We start from the raw sequence: 25553 nt of genomic DNA on the forward strand, positions 1-25553 counted from the left end.
AACACCTCATCTTCCAAATGGGCACCCTCCAATCGGATGGCATCAATATTGACTTCTCTGGCTTTTGTTAAACCCACACCTATTCTTCCCCCAATGCCGTTCCATATCCGTCTCTCCATTGTCTCATTTCACACAAACATCATACATTCTTACCTCATCCCATTAGCACCTTTTGTTGGTCTAGATTTCTCCCACATTGTTTCATTTCTGAGACTTCCTGTCTCTTGCTTATTCCTTGAAGAAGGGTTCAGACTGGCTGAGTTCCTCCAGCATTTCTGTGCTTTTAGCAGCAAGTTGCTTCTCGATTCCCATTGATATCAATCACTTTGACTCTGATGTCATTGCTTTGTCTTCTCGTTGACTCAAGCTGATACCTTGATTGCAAAGTTTATTCAGGTTGCTCTCTATTGTTTTAAAAGTCACACTGTACATGTTTTTGGCAGACCAGTCAAAAAAATCTTTTACTTTTCTACTAAGTTTGCAGATTCAGGGACCTTTGCAGAATTTGTCCTCTCAACTGCCAGAGCTCTGTTTTACTGGCCTTCCCACTGATGTGAATAGACTGAGTTTACTACTTTTGTAACAATCCCCAAGCTGACCACAATTTGAAGAAGTGGTACAACCAAGCTGAACACAATTTGAAGAAGTGGTACAACCAAGCTGAGCACAATTTGAAGAAGTGGTTCACAAGCAGCCTGTCCAAGGCCTCAACTTCTTGCCACATGGACTGGTCACTTCTGCCAACTTTTCCCCAAGACCATATTTGAGGAATATGAAGGAGGAAATGGCTAATTTTCAGTCTAAATTTCCTTGTGAAGATTTAAATAAAATGAGATTCTAGTCATCAGGTTTATAATACACATGGTATACAATTTTGCTTTGTGACTGCAGACTAAGGAGTTGTTGGGGGGTGGTGGCGTAAGGGAAGAGGCATTGGAGCCAAACAGATGGTGGGTGACCTGCCAGGAAGAGGAGAGGAGAGGTGGCAATAGGAGAGGGTGCAGTTAGGCTGGGGGGGTGGCTGGGGGTGGGGGGGTAAGACAGCATGCAAGTCCTCAACTTTAGAGTGTTTCACACTTAGTTGCTAATCGTCCAAGTTGATGCTGTTATACACACAGCCATACAGCACAGTAACAGAACATGTCAGCGTACGAGTCCATGCCGCCCAATTTACACCCAATTAACCCAAACCCCCCCCCCCCCAGTACGTTTTTGAAGGGTGGGATAAAACCGGAGCCCTGGGGAAAACCCACGCAGACACGGGGAGAACATACATACTCCTTAGAGACAGCGCAGGATATGAACCCCGGCCCTGATCACTGGCACTGTAAAGGTGTTGCACGTATGTTACGCCAACCGTGTTGCCCATTACAGTACTAAGACCACAATAGTCCTGGCAGCACCCTGCAACAGACACATCCCCTAATAAAATTGAGACCCCCCCGCAGGGGTAACTTTGAAATTACTCCGACCACAACAGGTCCTCCCCCGACTACTCAACCCTAGACAGCATGAACTTTCCTCTGCAATGTCCCCATAGGAGTGTCACTCAGAGAATTTCATCATCCCACGTACCCCTTGTGGGTAAAGTATGTCAGTACAGATAGGGTCAAGTATCCTATTTAATTTTACAAAAGACATTATGCAATCACATTTCTCACCAGATATTTTCTCTGTCATGTGTGAACGAGTGAATCCAAGGGTTTTTAACTCAGCCTGCAACATCACGGGCACAAGACCACTCCGTCGAGGACATCTACAAGAGGTGGTGTCTTAAGAAAGCACCCTCTATCCTCAAGGACCCCCACCACCCAGGTCATGCCCTCTTTGCTCTGCTACCATCGGAAAAAGGGTACAGGAGCCTGAAGACGAGCACTCAACAGCACAAGGACAGCCTCTTCCCACTCATCAATGAACCAAAGACACGGTCTTACTTTTGATTTTTCATGCACTATTTTTACTTAACTTTGTAAGGTGGTTTAAAGGAAAGTTTTCACTGCTGCAAAACAATGAATTTTGTGACTTGTTGGTGACAATAAATTCTGATTTTGATACTTCTTTTGACATGGGCCAGATCTGTTGTTTTTGCCCACATCCCTGGAACATCCAGGTCAATAATGTGTCACGGAACACCCAGAGAATCCAATTTGAATGAAAACAAAGTGTTAGAAATTTGAAATAAAAACAGAAAAAATAGAACAAACTTTACAAAACTGCGATTGCTATCTTTTAACTTCTGGTTTGCTTTTTTTTTTTAAACAATCATTTGTTTGCCCAGAAACAGCCATAATTTTAAAACACGACCTGGGATCGATTTTTCAGACATTTTGCAGCACTGAAAGAGGCCCTTCTGCCCCACTCCTCCATGATAAGCAAGCTAGTCCTATTTGCTTGCTTTTGGCCCATATCCCTCTCAACCTTTCCTATCCAGTCCAAACTTCTTTTACACATTGTTATTATACCTGCCTTTATCACCTCCCCTGGAAGTTTGTTGCCATGATTGGCTGGACGCCTCCCTAGACTGATCCTACCCAGAGCCCCTTGGATGTCCTCCTTTCTCTTTATTTGACCAGTCAACAAGGTTGATGGTGGTTCCAGTCCTCAGTTAATACAAACCTGATAAGTTTCACAATATCAGTCTTTTGTGATGGTTCCACCCCTCTGTACTCCTCAGATCTTCTCTCACCTTCCACGTCCACCCTCTCATCTCAGGCTCTCCTACTGTTGGGGGAGGGTGGAGAACAGGATCCATCTACCCCATCAGCTGATATCCCATGGCAGTTCCTCAGCATTCCCTCACTCTGGGGTAAAGGATCCCTCCAAACCCTTCCTCTCACTGTGAATCTCCAATGCAGCTGAACCTCGGCTTAAAAGTGGACCTTTCTGAGCGACTGTGCAACTTCTACTTTAAAATGCTGAAGAATAACATTCTGCACAAAGAAAACGACAACCTCAAAAGTAGACAGAAAACGAGCACTCCCATCATCTCGGCTCTTGATTTGTGTGGTAAATGAATGCAGAGTTTCATATCGACATTAATGTACTCGCCTGGTCCGTTTAAAAGTCCTAGAATGTACTCAATGAAATTTCAAACTATTAGCTAACTTTGACAACTTTTCGAAAGTTTTTCCAGACGTGTCCGGACTGCAGCGGCCCCGCTCCTTGGGTCGAGAATTGAAGGCAAGTTGCTATCCCTTCACAGGGGGTCAGACACACCAACCTGCCAGGGTCTTTGCAGGGAGCGGGCTCCGAACTCCAATGTCAGGCTGTGCCGCTGACCCGACTCTCCGGGCTCCGCCGTTCGGCGGTGGAGCGGGTTTCTGCAGACTAATGCGAAAGGTGGAGAGGTAACTCATCCCACCACCCCCTCCCCTCCCCAATAAAGTTGAACCTCTTGTCCAAGTTGTACCGAGAACGTCAGGACTCCTCTCCTGATGCAGGGAGGGGGTCGGCACCCTCCTGCAGCTCAGACCCCCGCCTCCCACCTCTGGCCGGGCTCCAGTCGAATCGTTGCGGCGGGGGAAAGGCAGACGTGCCCAGCGAACCACGACCCAATCAAACGCTCTCAATGACTAAACCCTTCTTTTTAAAAGGACCAAGTCCAAAGGTTTCAGCTGATCGTCCAATTCGACCAAAGGACGAAGTCCTTATGGTTCCACCTGCCTGCTGTCGTCCCTCTAACAGCTGACACCAGCAAAGGGGCTGGAACTCTGTCCCACTGTTCCTCCCCCCCCCCCCCCCCAAAATAACAGGCGAGTATTAAAGAAACTCAGATCTCCGGAACCATGCCAAATTACCCAATGGTAGACAATCGTTTTTATTCCCATCGTTATCTAGAACTTTCCACCGGTTTCAAAGCCATTTAGACCACCTACAATTGTTGGGAGTACCAACAATTTGCTAGTCTTAGACCACGAGCCACTGCAGAGGGTGGTGAATGTGGCTCAATGCATCCACTCCATCTATAACATCGATTGTCTTGGATAAGCTGCCCACAGATTAAAAGACTTGCATCTGCCACAGTCTCTTCACTCCCCCAATGCATCAGGAAGAAAATGGGCAAGTATGGATCGCCAGGGTTCAAGGAGTGTTTCTTTCCTGCTCTCAGACTCCTAAATGAACCTCAAAATAGCAAACTATGTTCCCTCTACTCTCTACCAACGGATCTCTCTCCTTTTATCTTTGGTATTTTTGTACTGTCTTATTTTTTGCACCATAGATCAGATGGTCTGCCTGCAAATCCACATCGATCACTTCATTTTGAGACATCTGACAAGAAACGTGAACCCGAACTGCAATATGCTTCTTCCCCTCCCCAAAATGTAAACTATAGCTATGAAAGCTATGTGGACCCAAACACTTCGCGGATGAGTTCCCTTCTAGCTCTTGAATCTAATGTGGAGTTGTGGCACACATCATTCTTGCATTGAATTTAAGTTAAGCGCCATTAAAACACTGGAATAATCTTGTTCAAGGAGCTTTAACCCATTCCTGCTCTCCCGCAGGCTGACCATTCTGAATAGTGTCAATCAAACTTGTAACCTAATTGCAACATTGGTACCATGCTCTTCGATTTCAAGAGAATGTCCTAAATTTCCATGTTCAGCTTAGTTCCCTCTCTCCAAGCCAATTGACTGTCCTCAAGTCAGCTTAGCACAATCAAGAAATCTCATAAGGTGGGTGCCATTAATAAATAAAATAAGAAATCCTTCCAAGGCACAAAGATACATTTAATATCTCAAGATGAAGGGACACAGCAGCTCTGGACAGCACTGAATAGCAATGTAAACTTGGATCGCATGCCTAAATGTTTTGCTGATATTTAGGCCAAAGGCGATCAGTGTGCTCTAAACTTCTTGCATAATCGCAAGGTGAAAAACATTTCTGGAGAAATCAGGGAGAAAGAGTGAAGGGGCTAAAATCAAGTTCAAATTTGTTTTAATTATGCATGTTCTTTCTTCTTTGGCTTGGCTTCGCAGACAAAGATTTATGGAGGGGGTAAAAGTCCACGTCAGCTGCAGGCTCGTTTGTGGCTGACAAGTCCGATGCGGGACAGGCAGACACGGTTGCAGGGGAAAATTGGTGGGTTGGGGTTGGGTGTTGGGTTTTTCCTCCTTTGCCTTTTGTCAGTGAGGTGGGCTCTGCGGTCTTCTTCAAAGGAGGTTGCTGCCCGCCAAACTGTGAGGCGCCAAGATGCACGGTTTGAGGCGAGATCAGCCCACTGGCAGTGGTCAATGTGGCAGGCACATTGGGTTCTTTGGTGCACCTCTGTCACGGTGGCCAGTGGAGAGCTCGCCATATAACACGATCTTGGGAAGGCGATGGTCCTCCATTCTGGAGACGTGACCCATCCAGCGCAGCTGGATCTTCAGCAGCGTGGACTCGATGCTGTCGACCTCTGCCATCTCGAGTACTTCGACGTTAGGGATGAGAGCGCTCCAATGGATGTTGAGGATGGAGCGGAGTCAACGCTGGTGGAAGCATTCTAGGAGCCGTAGGTGATGCCGGTATTAACATTACAAATAGGTATAGCACCAGACTTAATAGCATTTCTCCAGGCCAAGGTGCATACATACTCACATAATAAGTAGCGCATAGAATTCACATAGATACATAAAGATAAATTTTAAAAGTCATAAATATTTTGGAATATGCTACTTGTTTTCTTTGAAAGAAATTCAAGGTTACTGGATACCATTCATTAATCTCACAGCCAATGGAAAGAAGCTATTTCCCAGCCTGGCAGTCCTGATTTTGATTCTCCTGAACACCCATCCAAATGGTAGTAAATCAAAGATACTATGTGGTGAATGGTAGGAGTCCTCCGTGATTCTTTGAGCTCGAGTTAAGCCATGGTGAATGTTTTCAAATGAAGAAAGCAAGATCCCAGTGATCTTCAATGATCTGGTCTGATGCTTTGCAGCTAGACATGACATCCTCAATGTGATCCTTAAAATCTTGTCAAGTTCGAGGTCAGTAGCCTTGCCTTCTCCCTGCCTTGATAGAGAGTGTAGGCGCTGCTGTACCTTCCTGACTAATGGGGAGGGATTGAATAATCTTTGTGGTGCATTGGTAGGGGAAATCAATTTCTGGTTCATATATTTCCTCCACTTAGTTTGAAAAGAGACATGATTATAGGCATTCACCAATAATCAGTAAAGTTTGTAGATTTTTCAAATTCTGCTAGGTCAATAATTTAATGTTTCCTTCCTCTGCAGTTCACTAAATGGGAACGGAATGTATTTCAGCTTCCAAAAAATTACAACATTCACAATAGTGTTCACACATTGTTGGTCATAGAACATGCAGTGCTACCGGAGGCACTAAACAAATTCTTCATTGCTTCCTGCTAAGCCAACTCATTTTAAAAACAAGAAAAAGTTGTAACAATCCCAAATGTTGGACCATTCACAAAAAAATGGAGCCACTCCAGGCAATGTCTCCTCGCATTGCTGTGAGCTCTTGAGATGGTCATTGGGTTCTAAAGAAGCTTGACCGTATAATGCAAACAATAAAGAAAGTTTCACCTCACCCCACCCCCAACCCCCCCCTCCCCACATATCACAAGTTATTTACAGATTGTCAGGTCAGTTTCGGGGAATTCACTGTTTTGGACTTTCGATCTCCATCTGTACTTTCTGCCAGTCACTGTGGACAGATAGAGGTTAGTAACATCAGTACACAAAGCATGAATATCTCAAAGTGACCTTTGTTTCAAAAGTAGTGGGAGGTTAGGACAACATTTTTTTTAGTCCTTGGCTTCTTGTGTTGAAAGTTGAACTTTAATCATTACCTAAGGCTTTTGGTCTGCTGGCCTTTATAAATCATAGCATAGAAGAGAGGAGCTGGGAGGTGATGTTGAGACTGTTTAAGGCTTTGGTGAGGCCAAGTTTGGAGTATTGTGTGCAGTTCTGGTCTCCAAATTATAGGAAGGATATAAATAAAGTTGAGAGGGTGTAGAGAAGGTTTACAAAAATGTTGCCTGGAATGCAGCATCTTGAATACGAGAAAGATCGAGGAGAGTGGGACTTTTTTCATTGGAGCATAGAAGGTTGAGAGGGGATTTGATAGAGGTTGTAAAATTATGAAGGGAATAGATAGAGTAGATGTGAATAGGCTCTTCCCTCTGAGGGTAGGGGAGATTGGAAGGGGTCATGTTAAGGGTTAGAGGTTAAACCCCTCCCAGCACACTCGCCTCCTTTACTCATACCTTGACACTCTTCATTTCTCTACTGATCTTGGCCTTTTCCTACTCTCCTGGACTCCATGAATGAAGCTGCTGCTATTTGCTCTCTCTCTGTCACTCTTCTCCACACCTGATCCAGAAATTCCAGATGCCCCAGCCTCAACCACCTCGTATAGGTAAAGGCCTGTCTTACCTATATTGTATTCCAATGCTTGATTGTTAAGGTGTGAAATAAAATGTGGACGTGGGAATTTCCGTGAAAAAGCTCGCCTAGTGACCTCTTAACATTGCTCCAAAGAAGTCAGAGCAGCAGAAGTTTGTGCAGAATCTGTAAGAAATACAGATCAATTGGATTATGAATGAGAGATCGACTCTGTCGTGTCAAGTGGGTTCCAGGCCATATAACGAGATTGAATTGTCTCCTGTCAGCCAGTAGGCACAGACAGGTTCAAGGGATGGCGACCAGGGTTGAGGAGATTCAGTGGAGAGCAGGCAGCTGGAGACAGGACGATTCCCAACCATTTTCCTTTTCTTCTTTTGGAAGATAGTTCTGGCGCGAGGCCACTCTTTGCCAGCCTTTCAATAGCACGCAAGGAAAAGCTTTGTGCCAGATCTTGAATCACGTGACAGTAACAAATAAATCTAAATATTTATTTGCTGCATTCAAAACTCTAAATGATAATGACAGAAAAAAACCTCATTGACCCTAAACAGGAACCAAGCCAATGCCCCAATAAACAGCAGTAAAAATAAGATGCTTATTATATTTTTTCTTTGTTTCTAAGTGGATCACATATCCCTCACCCATCCTTTGAAACAAATTCAACAAAAAAAGTCCAGACTGTAACATTTATTTTTTTTGTTTCGACGTACAGCACTGTAACAGGCCCTTCTGGGCCATGAGCCCGGGCCACCCCCACACACCCAATTAACCTACAACCTTCCCGTATGTTTTTGAAGGGTGGGAGAAACTGGACGACTGGAGGAGACCCACGCAGACATGGGGAGAATATGCGAACCCGGTTCGATGGCGCTGTAATAGTGTTGCGCTAACCTCTGCATTAACTGTGCTGCCCGTTTACGTCACCAGTAATGGAAGCAAGGGGTACTGTGTGGGTGCAGGAGAATAGCTCTGCGATGACAGAACAACCATGACACTGGACAATGAAGATTTTTCTTCCTGAATGTTTTTGGGTGTATTTTATGGATTTTGGGCTGTTGATCATGAAAATTACCTTAAAATTTTCATATTATATACGGTATAAAATCACAAAGTGCCACATGTCATTGAAAATACATTTTCTGAATTTGTACTTGGACTTCTTCCCTGCTGATCTTGGTGCCATCAGTGATGAACATGGTGAAAGGTTTCACCAAGACACTGCAACCATGGAAAAGCACAGGGTAACTGGAACCCATCAATGCTAGTTGACTATTGCTGGACGCTGACACAAGAGGCATCAGATGCTGAGTACAAATGAAAATTAGCTGCAAAACATTTTTAGTTCGGATGAACTAATGCATTATGTCAGCATTATTACTCGATTAAACATCCTAAATTCAATAAAAGTTGATTTAACGTTTCTTCAACATTGCACAGGAAACCCCAATCTCTCTGTTTCAGTGAAACTTGCAATTAAAGTGCTCACTCTTTACGTTACTTCCACAAACACTGCTGTCACAATGTCAAAAAAAGACAAGTGGAGTAATTTTTAGACCAAGTTATTGGAACAGCTTTTCTAAGTCAGTAATGTTAAAAGCAACATCCCACAGAAGCTCTGATCACGTGCCTGGCCCAAAATGCAGCAATGAATAAACCAAGCCGATCAGTCACAGATCTCAACTGAAGATTTACCAAGTGAGGCTGCAGTGGGGGAGTGTAGAGTGGTAGAACCAGCAATGCAGGGGGTCTCAGTGATGGCAAGAGATCCATAGGGGCATCTTGTAACTCAAACAGGGCACCAGCATTTTTAAATTAGATATATACCACAATAACAGGCCAATTCGGCCCTATGAATCCGTGTTGCGCAAGTAACAACCCATTAACCTACACCCCGGTACATTTTGAAAGATGGGGAGACAACTGAAAAAAAGCAGAAAAAACCCACGCAGACACGGGAAGAGCGTACAAACTCCTTCCAATCAGGAGATATATCTGACCTGACCTGACTTAAGCAATGATCTTGGCTCTGAGTGACTTCTAAAGTCAGAGTTATTGGGTTAGAGAGAGATACTCAAAGAAATTGGCCCGACAGCCCATAGGGCCCATCGGGTCTGCTCCAACCATCAACCACCTATTTTTACACCAATCCTAACCTAACCTATTTCATTCATCCCACATTCCAACCAACTAGATTCTATCTCTCACTGAACCGCCAGGGGAAATTTGGAGAGGCCATTTAACCCATCTGCCCACACCTGGGCGAAACATGCAAACTCCACTGAGATAGACCTGGGGTCAGGCAACGTTAGTCACTAGTTCTACCAATGGCATCATTATTGTCAGAATATGATTGTGACTGTTACAATCCACTTCACGGAGAGCTTGTAAATTATTCTTGTGAATCCCTGACGGAAAGGTTGACTTTATTCTAGGATTCCAAGTTACCTTCAAAGGATCCATTTTCTTAAAAACTGAACCATACCACGATAAATGGGTAATTGTCTAACTTAGCCCTTGTAATGTTTCCCTCAGAAGATCTGACTGCACTATTGAGGAAGGTACGAATGGAAAGAAAAAGTTTGAAAACCACTGTTTTAATTGTACTTAATTTACTCTTTAATGTGCATGCTTTCATAACCCCAAAGGAAATGGGCCAATTACAATTTTTCTCCAGCAAAATATATCAGTAACAATTGGGTCCCTTCTCCACTAGACAGAAGCCAGACTGCAACACCTTATGTCTCTGGTTCCCACTCTCAGAATTGACTCATTTCCATTTCCTTTGGCTTTTACAGGCTTTCTCACTTGTAAAGCTCATTTATCTTATTGCTGTTTAGCTTATTATCATTTTTTATGGTTAGGCTTTATGCTACAAGTGTAAACCTGACATCGCCTTTCCGGTGACACGAGTATTTTGGAGCATCAGTCTTAACTGTGAACTTGTCTAATAGACATTTTCCAAATTAAATACAGGCAGTCCCCGGGTTACGAATGAGATACATTCCTTAGTCTGTCCTTAACTCGAATTTGTATGTAAGTTGGAACAGGTACAAGGTGTACATATGGTTCTTATTTAGTCAGATTTCTTGAAGTAATCAAGTGGGTTTGTACAGAACTTTTCTTGCATCGGATTTATGCTTTGGAGACATGATTACAAGGGTAAATAACTATGATCCAATTAAAAAAATGGCAGACTGCATTTTCCTTCTTTTAGCCGACGAACCACTGAAGCTGCGCGTAGTCTGTTCGTAAGTACGAGTTGTCTGTAAGTTGGACATTTGTTACCCCGGGACTGCCTGTATATTGAGCAGCTATTTGCTGAATTGATCATGAAGACTTTAATCAATCAGTTTGTTGATGTCTCTTTTATTTATTGAATTTACTGCTTGCATACAGGAAAGACTGAAGACTTTTGGGCTACGTTGCTTGCAAAGACTGCTTCCTGATCTTCTCACCAGTGAAATGATGCTGCCTTTGCTCTGTACCAGGTGATCCCTCTCTGTAACTCTGCACTTCTGTATAATGTCTTACTTGCTGTACTATGTCAAGGATATCCAGCTGGACTGCCCCAAAACAAAACTTCACACTGCATCTTGGTACACATGACACTAAACTTGAACTTGAAGTGGAGCGATGCGGTGACAACCTTGTAGAGAAGTTTTCAAAGGACCCAGAATTCTGTGTTAAGTGAGACACGATACTGGATTCTGACCAGTCCTTCTATTTTTTGTGAACTGCACATTATACTGCAATATGGTCAAACCATGACTCACCCATCAGTTTATCGCCTGAATATTTTGATCAGCTTGATGCATAATAGGCTCCAATAGCTTAGTCTGGTAAACCAGGGGTTGTTTCTTGTTGGGGCCTCATTTGAGGGGCATTGGTCAAAGTGGTGACTCTCTGTCTTCCTTAGAGCAGGCAAAGAATTTCATGTATGTTGCATTTTAAATGTAGTATTGCATGACCTTTATACTTTCCTTTGCATTTGAACTACGCAGCGGCACTGATGAAATCTACATTTCTCACTGTGTTGACTGTGTCCCCATGTGTTGATCATCTGGTATAAATGCTCATAGCAACTGTTGTCAAGCCTCCTGCACAGATCCTTCAGTATGATGGGCGGTGGCGCATTTCCTTTCCCCATTTATCCCATCTTTGATCTCAATGGCTTTGCCATTTTTTTTTAGTTTAGACATACAGCACAGTAGCAGGCCCACTGGCCTACAAGCCCATGTCACCTAATTACACCCAATTAACCTACAACCCCCATACATTTTTGAAGGGTGGGAGGAAACTGGAGTATCCAGAGGAAACCCACGCAGACATGGGGATAGTGTATAAACTCCACTGGTGATGTAACAGTGTTGTGCTAGCCGCTACGCTATCTGATCCGCCAAGAGAGATACTTGTAACTCCATCTTGCATTCTGAATGACAAGACCACAGCAACAGAGCCATGAGTCAAATACAGGAGATGCATGGGAGAAAATGGAAGAGGAAAACATTATATATTTGGTGTTTTTTGGACAGATTGGAACTTGACTGCAGGAGATCAATGAGTCCAACCCTCAGCCTCTTTTTACTTCAACCAATATATAATCAGGTTGAGCAGTCAAGCTCCTAACGGTGATCAATTGAGCTTATTTGCCAGTTGTCATGGGCCACTCAGCACAGAAGATATCTTGCAATTATCAGAGTTGAAGTGCTACTTCTCAAAAGTGGATATAATGCAAAATGAACTGGATCCTTTCGCTTAAGATTTATCGGCTAATGATACTTCACCAAATCCAATCTGGTATGATTAACTTTACTTTCTCAACCCTCATTTTATCTATTTTCTTGAAGATTTTGACTTTTTTAAACTTTAGGGTTTCACCAAGGTGAACAATCTTCAAGTTTAAGTCGAGGAAGCGAGTACCCCTCACCCTAGTGTGCTTTTGGATAAGGGAGAAATAATCATCACAGCTCCTGAAGAAGGTGCTGCTCTTATTCAAAACACTCCTAAGGATTTGTGAAGCCTTTGTGAAGCCATCCAATTGGAAAACAACAATAACAAGAATAATGCAGAAATGTCTCCGTGCTAAAATCATTCAGGAGATTGCATGGATTAAAAATCTTGAGTCTGATGGGCAGCTGTTTTAGAGAATTGGTTGATCTGGATTCCAATATGGTTGTAACCGAGTCATCCATTATGTCAAAAGTTACATACATCACACTGGAATTCATTCAAGTGGGGAATTACTGTCATCAGTAAGATTGGATTGGATCCATAATTATCTGACTGTGTAAACATTTGTGAGAGTTTGATCTTGTAGACTTGATGTCTACAGACAACATGAGAAATTTATTTCTTTTGTTCATTTCTTCCTGTGAACTCTTTGTTCATAAATTAAGCAAGTCTTTGGTAGATTATGTAAAATCTGGAAATCAACTTAAAATCGAATTAAAATTGGTCAAGCAGTGTCCTTTATATAGGTAAGGTAAAAATATATAACTGACATTTCGGGTTTGAGCCCTTCATCAAGGTATGGAAAAATGTCGGCAGGCCTCCAAACAAAAGAGTGTGGGGGGGTGGAGGTGTGATCCAATTCCCCTCCCTCCCTTCCTCCTCTATTCACCCAGCCATCTCTCCTCCCCTTAATTGTTGATGTCCCCTCCCTCCCTTCCCCACCTGTAACCTCCAATCTTTGAGACCACACCTCCCACCCCTTCTCTTTTGTTTGGACGCCTGTCAACATTTTTCCTTACCTTGATGAAGGGCTCTTGCCCGAAACGTCGGTTATGTATTTTTACCTTGTCTACATAAAGGACAGTTTGACCTGCTAAGTTTCTCCAACCCCGTATGCTTTGACTTCAACCACGGTGTCTGCAGATTTTCTAATCTAATGTTTTGCAAGCTACAAAGTCATGAATTTTAATAGACTTAATTGATCCATATTATTTTATAGTCCTACAAAACTGAGTAGTGTAACGGTGAATACTATATTCATCATGTTATTTCTCCAAAGCAATGTTTGATAATACGAATCACTAAATGCAGGAACAGATCCATCTTATTTCTGCTGCCAATTCCCAAAGATCCCCTCCTGACCGAGCACCAGTTAGAAATTATTTAATAAAAAAGTAGAATGGAATTTAGTAATTCATGGTCTTTACAGTAAGAGTAAGTCGATCAAAAGTACACTACCATTTTATGAAAATTCAAGAAAAAATTCTGTACAAAGGTCAAATAAGTAGTTCTTCACTGTTAACTCTCCGTTTGTATATTGTGCATGTGTAATGGCTTAAAATTAACATGGAATTTCCATTTTGCTTTACTTCCTGTTTGTGATGTACATTACAGAAGAGATATTCTAATAAGCAGCTCTGGTAATAATCAGGACACTCGCTTGTCCAACAAACATAGAGAAACCTCCTCAGATTATCAGTAATGTTCAAACCAATGCCAGATTCCTGTCATTACAAACTACAGCGTTAAAAACATTAAAGCGTTAACAAAAAAAAAACAATTTGGCCAATGTACAACAGTGAAGACTAGTTTGATTAACCAAAGCGAGTGCCCTTAATAATGTGTAAAGTTCTCAACCTCATCCATACAAAGTTTCAACTCTCTGATCAGCAGTGCACAGTCCTACTCTGGTACTACCCAAAGATTGCACAGAACCAACTTTAAAGTTTAAATGTTTCTCTTGGGAACAAAATTTGGAGAAGATATGAGATATTGTTTGAACAAACCTGATATTGTTTGAGCAAGGGCACTCTGAAGACATTGACCATTACACTTCATTCCATTTGCTTTGTGGATCACAGCATCATGGTATTTATACCCTTCGCCCTTCAAAATATCCAGATCATTGCTATTCTATTTAACCACTTGAGCAATGTTCATGGACTCCTTTTCTCAATGAGCACCCACATCCCCCCCCCCCACCCCCTCACCAGCTCAGTGAGACAGAGTGCACCTAGTTTTATTCCTATCTATTGAATCTTAGCCAGAAAAAGACCTGAAAAACCTGTCTTCACCTTTACATGATCAACTCTTGTGGTCCATAAGTACGACACCTTCCCATTGAGGTTCTGCACACTTCCCATCAACATTCAAAAAAATGCAACACAATTCAACCCTGCCCCCATTGAATAACCCAAATGTCTGATGACAAAGCCACTTGTTGGAGGCTCCAATTTCTAAATAACCCTGAACCCCAACCCATTAAATTCCCCCTCCAATAAACCCAAGCCTCGATCTATGGCCACACTCCCAAATGTACTTTGCACCATCCCACAACCTTCTCCTTTCTATTCAGCACTGATACTGTGTGCAGCCTGAATCCTGTTATAAAAATAATTTTGAAAGACCCCTTGGAAAATTTGCCTTGAAATAAGATTTTATTGGGACAGAAATCTCCTTGTGCATGAAAATCACAAATGCTGAAGCTTACACGCATTAAGCAGATCACCGCGGAAAGACTTTGCCTTGGCTCTCTATACTCTCTCAAGGTCGAGATCGTTCAGAGATAACACAGCTTTGGAGCAGATTTCCCCTCGTGCAGCAGAGAGTGGTAGGATCAGAATCAGAATTTATTGTCTTGAGCAAGTCACGAAATTCAATGTTTGGGGGAGCATCATTCATATAAACCAGTTTCACAACAATAATTTTTTTATTAAATAATGCACGAAAAGTAAGGCAGTATCTTTGGTTCATTGATTATTCAGGAATCTGGTGGCAGTGGGAAAAAAGCTGCGACGTCACGGGCACCAGACTTCACTCCATCGAGGACATCTACATGAGACGGTGCCTTGAAAAAGCAGCGTCTGTCCTCAAGGACCCCCACCACCCAGGCCGTGTCCTCTTCACTCTGCTACGAAGGAACAGAAGCCTAGAGACAAGCACTCAACGGCATACCCCTCTGCCATCAGATTCCTGAATAATGTGAAATGGTAATAATATGAATGTTTTCACTTTGACGCTGCAGCGAAACATCAAATTCTGTGACTTGTTCAGGACAATAAATTCTGATTCTGATAGTTCCCATGGACACCACATGTTCCCATTCTATGGACATCTGGGCACGATTTTAGTCTTTGGTTGTAAAAAAAATTGGAAATCTTGACTGGGAATATAGAGGCCCAGAATGGCCCTGATCAGAATGAACAATCCTAATTATATAATACAAAGAAGAGAAAAAAACTATTCTAGATGGAGTTATGGAATACTGAAACAGGCCCTCTGCCCATGGAGTTCCATCATATATGAAGTACTAATTTATACTTTTCTATTTTATCAGGTATAATGATCAAACACTAGAGGATATGTATTTAAACCGAGGGTGTGGGGGAAGTTTAAAGGAGATGAGTAGGGCAATTTTTATTTGCACAGAGAGTGATGTGTCCGGAACAGCCTGCCAGGTGTAGTGGTAGATGTTGATAAATGGTGGTGTGTTGGAGGGTTCTAGATAGACAGGTGCAGAGAATGGAAGGGTGTTTATGACATGTAAGTGGCACGGTTTTAGTTTAATTTGGCACCATGTTCAGTGCAGACCTCATTGGGCAAAGGGCCTGTTCCGGTGCCATCCTGTTCTACGGTCTAACTCCTCACAGACACCAGCACAAGGCTGCCCACTAGGAGCGGTTTTCAGTGGTCAATTACCCTCCCAATCCCCATCTTGGGCTGTGGTAGGAAACCAGAACTCGTGGAGGAAACCCATACTGTCACAGGCAGAACATGCAAACTCCATACAGGCAGCAGTCAAAGGTCAGGATTGATCCTGTGCACCTGGAACTGGAATACAATGTCATTTAGAGGAAAGTTTTAATTAAGTGAATAGATAACAATCTGGAAAATCTGTTCTGTCGTCTGACTATTTTTCGGAGCATCTCTGTTCTAAACAGGAAACCACTTCAGATTAGATCATAATGATTTATTTTCTTGGAAGCTTCATTCAGAATTAAAGGGGTGGCCAACCTTTTAGTTTTAAATTTAGGCATTTTGGCCGACGAGTCCATGCCGCCCAATTAACCTATACCCCCGGTATGTACTCGTGGGCCGAAATGGCCCATTACTGTGCTATATGTCTAAATTAAAAATTAAAAGGTTGCCCACCCCTGGACCATTCCTGGAATGTGAAGCAGTATCAATGAGAACCATAGAACAGTAGAGCACAGATAATAGGACCTTTGGCCCTTCTAGTCTCTGTTGAATTATTATTCTTCCCCTGTCTCATTTACCTGGATCCAATCAATAGCCCTCCCATCCAAATTTCCCTTAAATGTTAAAAATGAGGCCACATTCACCACTTCAGCTGAACGCTCATTACTGAGAGTCAATGAACATTAACGCAGAGGTTTCTCAGATTAAATCTGAAATGTGTGTGATTCAAGATTTCTCAATATCCTGTGACTCTATGCTTCTTTTTTTTTACTTCAAAGATCATTTATTTTCAAGTGTATTTAATTCTGAAGTGAAGAGAGTTGCCCAGCAATCTCTAGAGATAAAAAGACCCACTCATTTCAAGAGATTGGCGCAACCTTGAATAGGCGCTCCTATCTTCTATGTTTCTATGCGTGCATAACGAGTCAATTAGGGACGATTAAAACAGTGGTTTTCAAACTTTTTCTTTCCATTCACATCCCTTACTAATCACAGAGCACCTATGGCATTGGGATTATTTAAGGTGGTACGTGAGTGGGAAGAAAAAGTTGAAAAATCATTAGATCACATGATCGCTTTCCAAGCAGCTTCACAGCACAAGGGACCTGGCTTCGATCCTGTGTGGACTTTGTACAATGCAACTCTACGACTAAGTAAACCTCGGTGACCTCATGGGGCTTACCCTGAGTACTCTGGTTTTCTCCCATGTCCAAAAGATGTGTGGGTTGGTAATTCATTGGAGAGTGGAAGGATCTGGGAGGAATTGATAAGAATGGGAAGATTAACATTGGAGATGGAGGATTAATAGTTGGGATGGAATCAGTGGACCACGCTACTTAATATTTAGAATATCTTTCTTTAATTCCATCATATTATGACTTTGCAGAATATCTTGTTCAATCTGAGTCTCCCTGTCACTTTAGTTCTCGGTCTCTCTCTCTGATTCTCTGTCAAAGTGCCACTGAATTTTCTTTTCTGGCTACCTGGATAGCATGCAGAACTAATTTTTCATGGAATCTCTGTGCAATGACAATGAACTAAACTCTAACTTTTTTCTCTTTCTGATAATATATCCTGTTCTCCAAGTTTCTAAACATTGCCGTATACATCTTTCAACCTCAATGTGGTGATGTGCACTGGCTGGCCCGCCCTCCAGGGTCTCCCTGCCTTAACTCCTCCCTTGATCTTACCCATGTGAACCCAGGCCATAAAGGTCGAGTCCCCTCTCCTTCCCGCTCATTTTCCTAGCCTAGACCCAGGCCAGCAGTCTCTTGTTCAATAAAGCCTCTCGTTCCCCTCAGTCTTTGTCTGGATCATTATATAGGGGCTACCAATAGCACCCAACACTCACAAAAACATGTTGGTTCTGAATTCTAATCATCTTGCCCTTTTCAAGAGTCCCACATGTCAGATGTGGATTTATCTTCAAACAGCCACACCTAACACACTTTCTCTTGTGACTGATTAATTCTGTTTTCATTAATTTCCTCCACTTACACCCAAGGGCCAGTCGTAATCTTATCCATAACCCTCTTAAACTGTCTAGAGTGTTATCACTTATCGCAAAATGTACCCCTAGTGAAGTTCAAATACCTGGTTAGGGTGATTCCCCAGGTTGCTGGGGATGGGGCTGTGATAATGGTCACTTGAGAATGAGTGAAATGGAATGCTGCAATTATCACTTGTGGAGTCAAGGGATTGCAGACGTTGGTGGATACTGGGAAGAGAATGGGTGCTCTAGAGTTTGGGGCAGTTATCTGGAAGGTCATGGGGGAGTCACTGCTATGACACATTAGGTGAGGTGAGCCTGACTTAGCCCCGACTGGCTCTGCCATTGGTTTCGGAGAACCTTGTCAGTCATGCAGAAACAGGTCCTGCAGGCTTACGGAAAGCCTTCTTATTCCTGTGGTGTATACTGGCCACTCATACTCCACTGACCCGTCCTGATGATAACAGGATATTCAGTGCATGTGCTGGGGCCACTGTCCATGTCCTGGGCCCTCTGTGCCTAATGGGTAAAATGTTCAGGGAATCCCAGAGAACAGCCATGGGCTTTCCAATCTTCACAGGAAGTCCCCAGTTTCTATTATGGTTTTCTTTTCAAAGAAACTGGCACACAAAACATTACACAATACCATCCAACCTTTTGGCTTTGGAATGAGCATGGATGGTTGATTTTTTTTAAAAACTCTCTTCCCTACCTTAATGGCAGCCAAGTCGACCAGCTTGTTGGCGATGGTGGTAGAGGAGTGCATGATGCAGGGGGTTCATGAGAAACTATTCCAGGTGTTTGCTATCAAGTAAAAAAGTAATATTAGAATCACAATTACAACAGTGAATCTTTGATTCAGTCCTGGTCATGGATCTCTCTCCTATTTCCCACCTTTCTTGTTTCTTCCTGCTCCTATCGAGCGGAGTAGAATGTTTGATCACCTCTGTCACCACATTCCCATTCTGGCTCTTCCCTTTCTGTTATTCCAGCAAGGCCAACATCCTGAGGAGCAGGATGTCATCTTTTGTTTTAAGACATACAGCACAGTAACAGGCTCTTCTGGCCCACGCCACCCAAATACACCAAGTTAACCTACCGCACCCCATACGTGTGGGAGGAAACCCACACAGACACAGGGAGAACATACAAACTCCTTACAGACTGCCATGTCCAAAAGATGTGTGGGTTGGTAATTCATTGGAGAGTGGAAGGATCTGGGAGGAATTGATAAGAATGGGAAGATTAACATTGGAGATGGAGGATTAATAGTTGGGATGGAATCAGTGGACCACGCTACTTAATATTTACAATATATTTCTTTAATTCCATCATATTTATGACTTTGCAGAATATCTTGTTCAATCTGAGTCTCCCTGTCACTTTAGTTCTCGGTCTCTCTCTCTGATTCTCTGTCAAAGTGCCACTGAATTTTCTTTTCTGGCTACCTGGATAGTATGCAGAACTAATTTTTCATGGAATCTCTGTGCAATGACAATGAACTTAACTCTAACTTTTTTCTCTTTCTGATAATATATCCTGTTCTTCAAGTTTCTAAACATTGCCGTATACATCTTTCAACCTCACTGTGGTGATGTGGACTGGCTGGCCCGCCCGAAGTATAATATATTCTATATTCATGTTGAACCAACCGCTACACTAACCGCACCACCCTTCTGCCTCGGCAAGTTTGAATTAAACGTCGAATTACATTTTAAAAAATTTATAAAAAAATTTAAACATACAGCATGGTAACAGACCATTTCAACCCACAAGACCGTGCCGCCCAATTTACACCCAATTAACCTACACCCCCGGTACGTTTTTGAAGGGTGGGAGGAAACCGGAGCCCCCAGGTGGAAAACCCACGAGACACGAGGAGAACATACAAATTCCTTACAGACAGCGCAGGATTCAAAGCTCAGTCCGGTCGCCATCGCTGGTGCTGCAGAGGTGCTGCACTAACCACTACACCAACCTTGCCGCCCGATCATTGAATTCAATCATAATTAAAAATGCAGAAACTGTAATATCAGATAAAAACACAAGAAGTGGGGTAGATAGTATCTGTGGTACAAGATCATGAATCATGTCAAAGACCCTCCAATGTAATGTCAGGAAGCATTAAAAGGGAAGTAGGTTGTCCTAGGTCGATGATGTCTCATAGTCATTGATTGGGGAATTGGCACCATTTTACTCTCTGCAAATCTTTACCCAACCGGCTGAGTATTACCAGAGATTTTACTTTTAATTGCAGATTTCCAACCTCTGCTGTCATTTCACTCTTCAATCCCAAGTCAGTTCCAATATTATTCGGCTTTTTTTTTCTCCACAGATAGTAGCAGACATGCATTTTCTTCTTTTACTTTAATTTTCCAGCAATTGCAGATCATCTTTCTCAGGAGAAGCACCAGGGCCTGTGTGGTGAAGAGGTGGGAGAACTTTCACAGAGTCCAAATCCAGATCGGAGAAAACCAGAAATAGGAAGGAATCCAATCAGATAGAAAAGAAAAACAAATTTTAAAAATTGTTTGTTTTGCTTAATGACATAATGAGGAATTGTCCAGGATTGTTGTGTCTTTGAGAAATAAATACCAAACCTCTCATGAAACCGAACAGTGTCTTTAAGCTCTGAGATCTAAACTTTACAAATTACTATCAGATTTTTTAGTTAATCATAAACAAATAGAATTTTGGACAGGCATAAATTTGTTCCTCATTTCAACTCTGAAAAATAAATTGTTCGCCAAATATGATCGCTCAGCACACTCAGCTGTTACCTTGGACAGGTTATGATGCCTTTGTCAGGGACAGGGCAGGATAGAATTGATTTTGATTTATTTGTTTGTGCCCTGATTTAGCAGAAATAGCTAGATCCCAAAACACGTGTGATCAGACCAGATCTTTGCTTGCTATAAATTAAACATGTATGTGATGCGATTGCAGGTCAGGAGATTAACTAGCAGCTTTTAACATCATATCCTCCAGTCAATTTTGAAAAGCAGTGCATTGCAAGACTGTCACAGATAGGGTAAAATTATTGCACCACTGTATCTAAAGAATAATTAGAAGATTCAAGAATGGCCTGCAATAGAACAGAACATAGAATAATGCATGAAATTGCCTTCTGCCTGTTGTAAGGCAGACTAAGAGTCATTATTAGTGTCACGAAGCGCCCCTTATGGTACAAGACAAAGAAGCAGAAGATTCTCCCTTCAGAGTCACTGAGGGTCTGTGGATTCACCTCCAGCCTCCCGCAGCCTCTGCCACCGCACAGACACCTGTTCTATCCTTCGGCAACCCGAGCTCCAGATCCAAACCTCCAATCCAATCGGGAAGCTTCAGCATTCGAGGCCCTTTGGAAACCCTTCTTGCTCTCGGCACCCTCTCAAATTCTGGTCTGACACATGGTTCCCAAGGACCAGTCTCCCACAACCCCCATCCCAGCTGCTGAGCCCCCCTCCCCTCACTGGTCCACTGCTGTGGTCACTGTCCTGTCGGGTCATCTCCTCCTCAACAAGGGGCATTCTCCCCATTTCTGGTGCCCTGCTTCAGTCCGGTGCTTCCCCTTGTGGCCACTGTCAAGCTCAGGCGCTGTTAACTTCAGCCCTGACCCCGTGGTTCCTGGATTTTAAATAAAAGCACCGCTGCTCCTTTAACAGGCCTTTTAAAGCCCGTACAGAGCCGCAGGCATTAGGACCAGGCGGATGAACCCTTTGCAACAGCGCTGTGTCTCCACTCCCCACTCCCATGGGTCCATACCAGCGGCAATTACAACATCTCAGGCAGTGCCAGTATTACTCTACAACAAAAATGCAGAAGCCTTAGAAAATAGCAGTACAATATTTAAACTACTAAATAAATAATCGTTTCAGAAACTTTCTTCCATCGCCTTAGAAATATGTGATAATAAAGCATTATATGCAACAATAATACTGACACAAATATACTTTTGCCAAAGGATCCAAGAATATTTTTACTTGTGTGATAGAGTAAATAGAAATATTTTTGGTCGATAAATTGGGAAAGGTTTGTTAGAGTAGGTCACATGCAAACACTTTAAGACAGATCTTATTTGAAATATTGGAGACAGTGACTTCTCACACCTTTTGGCAAGAGCTATGAAAAGTGCTCAAAAGATTTCACTAATGATTTTGTTTACCAAAGCAACAGATGGAAGAGAAAGCTGGAGCCACTATTGTCTGCAGGAGAGTTTTGCTGCTGTGAGGGTCATGGGATTTTACAAGCAGAGAGAGTCAAACAGGTTTTCTCTCAGTGAGAGAGAGAGAGAGAGAGAGAGAGAGAGAGAGAATTTGACAGGGTTACAACCAGTACAAGTTGCTGGGACTGAAACAGGACAAGCTGGCAAACTTTTGGAAGATAGCATGGTCAAAGCCCTTGTTCTTCATGCAAGAGGACTGACTGTCTAATGTTTCACTTGGAATAAGTGAAACAAAAAGGAACACTGTGGTGACCTAAAAGAAAGAGGTTATCACCTGGAGAACCCTGATGGGGCAAGTTTAATCAGCAAGACACTGAGGTGATTGATGGAAGTACATCAGTTGTAGAAATCCTGGAACAACACATCTCTCTCTACAAAACTGACAAGAACCTTACTGAGTGGTAACCATTTACCTTTCAAGCACCAAAGCCTGGTGAACTTTATACGTGTTAAATTCTGTGCACAGTGTAACAATTGCCTGCAACCAGTGAACTTGGAGGAATGAGAAGTGAGATTGGACTGTGAACCAAAGAGATTTTCTGAACTTACACACACATTACATACACGTGAGCTTAGAATTAGAAGGGGGTTAAGTTAGGTAAAGTAAGTAAATAATGATAAGTTAAAGTGTGATTCTGTTTTCATGTTTAAAGATAATTTAAAGCGATTTTTGTTTAAGTAACCATTTGTCTTGGTGAATATCTACTGCTGCTGGGTTTTGGGGTCCTCTGGGCTCCTAAAACTTGGAGATATTTATGAAAAGGAAATAAAATTGAAATTGGACAAATACCAAGAAAAATAGCAACTGCAAAGATAGTGATATTATGGAAAGATGAGAGAGAAGTGGTATTAAGTAGATGATAGAATGAGATGCAAAATTGTAGACCTTTGGGAAAAAATTACATTTAGTTTAAGGAATCAAGTTGAAAAAATGTTACAGTATTTGGAAACCATATATAGATAATTTTCCATCCACCTATCTTATCCACTCCTTTTAATTAGTAACTTTTAATAACAATTAATGATTGTCTATGCTAATATTAGTATATATTAAATGGTAGGTGTTTTTTTTCTTTTCTTTCCTTTTCTTACTCTTGGGTGGGTGGGAGGATGGGGAGAAAAATATTAAAGTTTTTTTGTATCATTAGCTATGGATATTTGATTAATGTTTTATTAATTTTTTTCCTGCAAACAAATTTTAAAAAAAAGTACTTTTGGAAGGAAACAGGATGAAGACACAAGGGGGTCACGGTGGTATCGGACCTGCTTCATAATCTCTAAATAATCACTGATGTTGTGCATTTCAGTTGACATTTGGGGTATTTAATGGGGTCCTTCGTACAGGTCGAGTACCCCTTATCTGAAAATCCACACTGCTCCAAAATCTGAAACATTTTGAGCACCAACATGGTGCCAAGTGTAAAATTCCACACCTGACCTCATTTGTACACGAGGGACGCTGATGACCAACCACGGTAACTGCCAGACACTCGCTGTGCTTTTTTTTTTGCTTATTCTCTGCTCTGTGGTTTAAAGATATTGTTGAAAATGACCGACAGTGAAATAGTTCTGAATCAAGGTAAGTACAAAACATTATTTTCTACACCAAGCACTGGCCCTTCTGCCCACAATGTCCTGTCGATCTCTGTAAACCAACTCCACAACAATCTAATCCTTCCCTATCACACACCATGATCTGCAAAATTGGTTCATTTCCAATTGGTACTGGCTGTGTAATGATAAATGACCTGACTACTGAAAGCAGCAAACACAACTCACTCTTTCGCCTTCAGCCTGCACTAACCACCAGGGGGCGCCAGATGTACACTATAAATAATTGTGGCTTGATGGTCAAAGGCTCTCAGCCATTAAAGTCTCTTTCCAAGCAAAGCTGTTTATATCATCAACTAAACCCATTCTCTGTCCCCAACAAAATCAGTGGGAGCACCAGATGAAGTTTGAAGGAAATTAACTTTCTTGTGTTGAATTCCTTTCTTACAGCTTTACCTTCTCCATTGATGGTGCCACCTTGCACACCAGTACGACCCTTCCACATGTATTCTCCTATTACCTGTTAGCCTGTGAATATCCCCCTACCCCTCCTTCCTCCCCCTACCCCTCCTTCCTACCCCCCCAAACACCTTTCAATGAAGGGCACATGTTCAAAGTATCAGGTGGCCTATGACTTCCTGTGGATGCTGTGTGACCTGCTGTATTTCTCCAGCACTTTTGTGTTCTATACGAGTACAGATGTTCTGCCGGGCATTTTACTCAAATGATGATTTACCCTGCACAGTAGATCTCTGCCCTGCTTCCTCCACATCTACTCCAGTCCACCCAGAGTCCAGTCCAAAACCGAGCTCCAGATCCGATCCTCCGACACAGTCCAGGGACCCTTCGGCACCTCCTTGCATCCCATTTCCGATACCTGGTATTCCTCTGGCCAGTTCAAGCCAGTCTCCAGCAGTCCACAGCCTGGCACAGCTCTCCCTGGGAGCATTCCCCACCATTTCTAGCATCAGGTGTATCTTTCTCTCCCCTCCCACTCCAGGTGTCCAAAGAGGCCATTTCCATCCAGTACATAGCATCACTAACAGGCAGCCACCTTCCAAAACACCAGATTAACGACGGTTATCAGAATTTTGGGAAGGGAAGAGGCTGTGGGATTTTTATCTTCTGAGGCTACATGTGCCCTTTCACCTTTTCCCTTCCTATCATCAAGGGCCTCGAGTACTGATAAACCTCGTTAACCTGCAACCATCTGGATTTCTGCACAGGTGGACAAGGTTAAAAGCTTCAAGTTCTTGGGTGTCAACATCTCTGAGGATCTGTCCTGGGGCCTCCATGTCAATGAAATAATGAAGAGGCTTGCCAGCGGCTATAATTTGCGAGGAGTTTGCGGAGATTTAGTACGTCACCGAAGACTCTTGCAAATTTCTACAGTTATACTGGTCACATCACTATCTGATATGGAGGTGCCAATGCACAGGACAAGAAAATAACTACGGAGAGTTGTGAACTCGGCCAGCACCATCATGGCATCAGACTTCACTCCATCAAGGAGGGCCTGCTAGCTCATCAATTCTCCTGATCTACATCATTGTCCTGCATCTGATTCCTATTTCCTCCTCACTCCCAACCTTAGGATCCAATCTCCTGTGACCTTCTCCCCCATGGCACAAGACTCTGAATGCAGTCTCAACCACAATACAAGCTCTAATTGCCCCTCTGGTTATAGGCCATTCCTACTTTGCCAGACTGGTCTTTAGACCAAATCAGCTGCCGGTGTGTTTCTCCCAAAATGTTCACCTGGAAACTGCATAATGGAACCTGCAAGATCCAG

General features: G+C 42.6%; 1 protein-coding gene and 1 long non-coding RNA gene across 11 annotated transcripts in view; one reads left to right on the forward strand and one right to left on the reverse strand.

The window, feature by feature from the left end:
• Window positions 1-3660, reverse strand: part of mylk5 (myosin, light chain kinase 5) — a 43562-nt gene extending 39902 nt beyond the window's left edge. For 3 of the 8 annotated variants that reach the window (XM_069905023.1, XM_069905022.1, XM_069905020.1), the window contains exons 1-2: window positions 2952-3001; window positions 1662-1756 (exon numbers count right to left, since the gene is read on the reverse strand). In XM_069905023.1, coding sequence (XP_069761124.1) covers window positions 1662-1756; window positions 2952-2986 — 130 coding nt within the window. In that variant the 5' untranslated portion in view covers window positions 2987-3001. The other 5 variants (XM_069905028.1, XM_069905026.1, XM_069905021.1 and 2 more) reach the window with 5 other exon arrangements.
• On the forward strand, window positions 1667-20599 carry LOC138746705 (uncharacterized). Of its 3 annotated transcripts, none has more exons than XR_011347048.1 (3): window positions 1667-4063; window positions 10746-10837; window positions 20368-20599. It is a non-coding gene; the product is annotated as an uncharacterized lncRNA (long non-coding RNA). The 3 variants fall into 3 exon arrangements; XR_011347049.1 differs by lacking the exon at window positions 1667-4063 and adding an exon at window positions 6743-7362; XR_011347050.1 differs by lacking the exon at window positions 1667-4063 and adding an exon at window positions 9799-9907.
• Window positions 20600-25553: the final 4954 nt, after the last annotated feature.

This window comes from Narcine bancroftii, chromosome 12 (genome assembly GCF_036971445.1).
Source record: "Narcine bancroftii isolate sNarBan1 chromosome 12, sNarBan1.hap1, whole genome shotgun sequence".
Classification (NCBI taxonomy): domain Eukaryota; kingdom Metazoa; phylum Chordata; class Chondrichthyes; order Torpediniformes; family Narcinidae; genus Narcine; species Narcine bancroftii.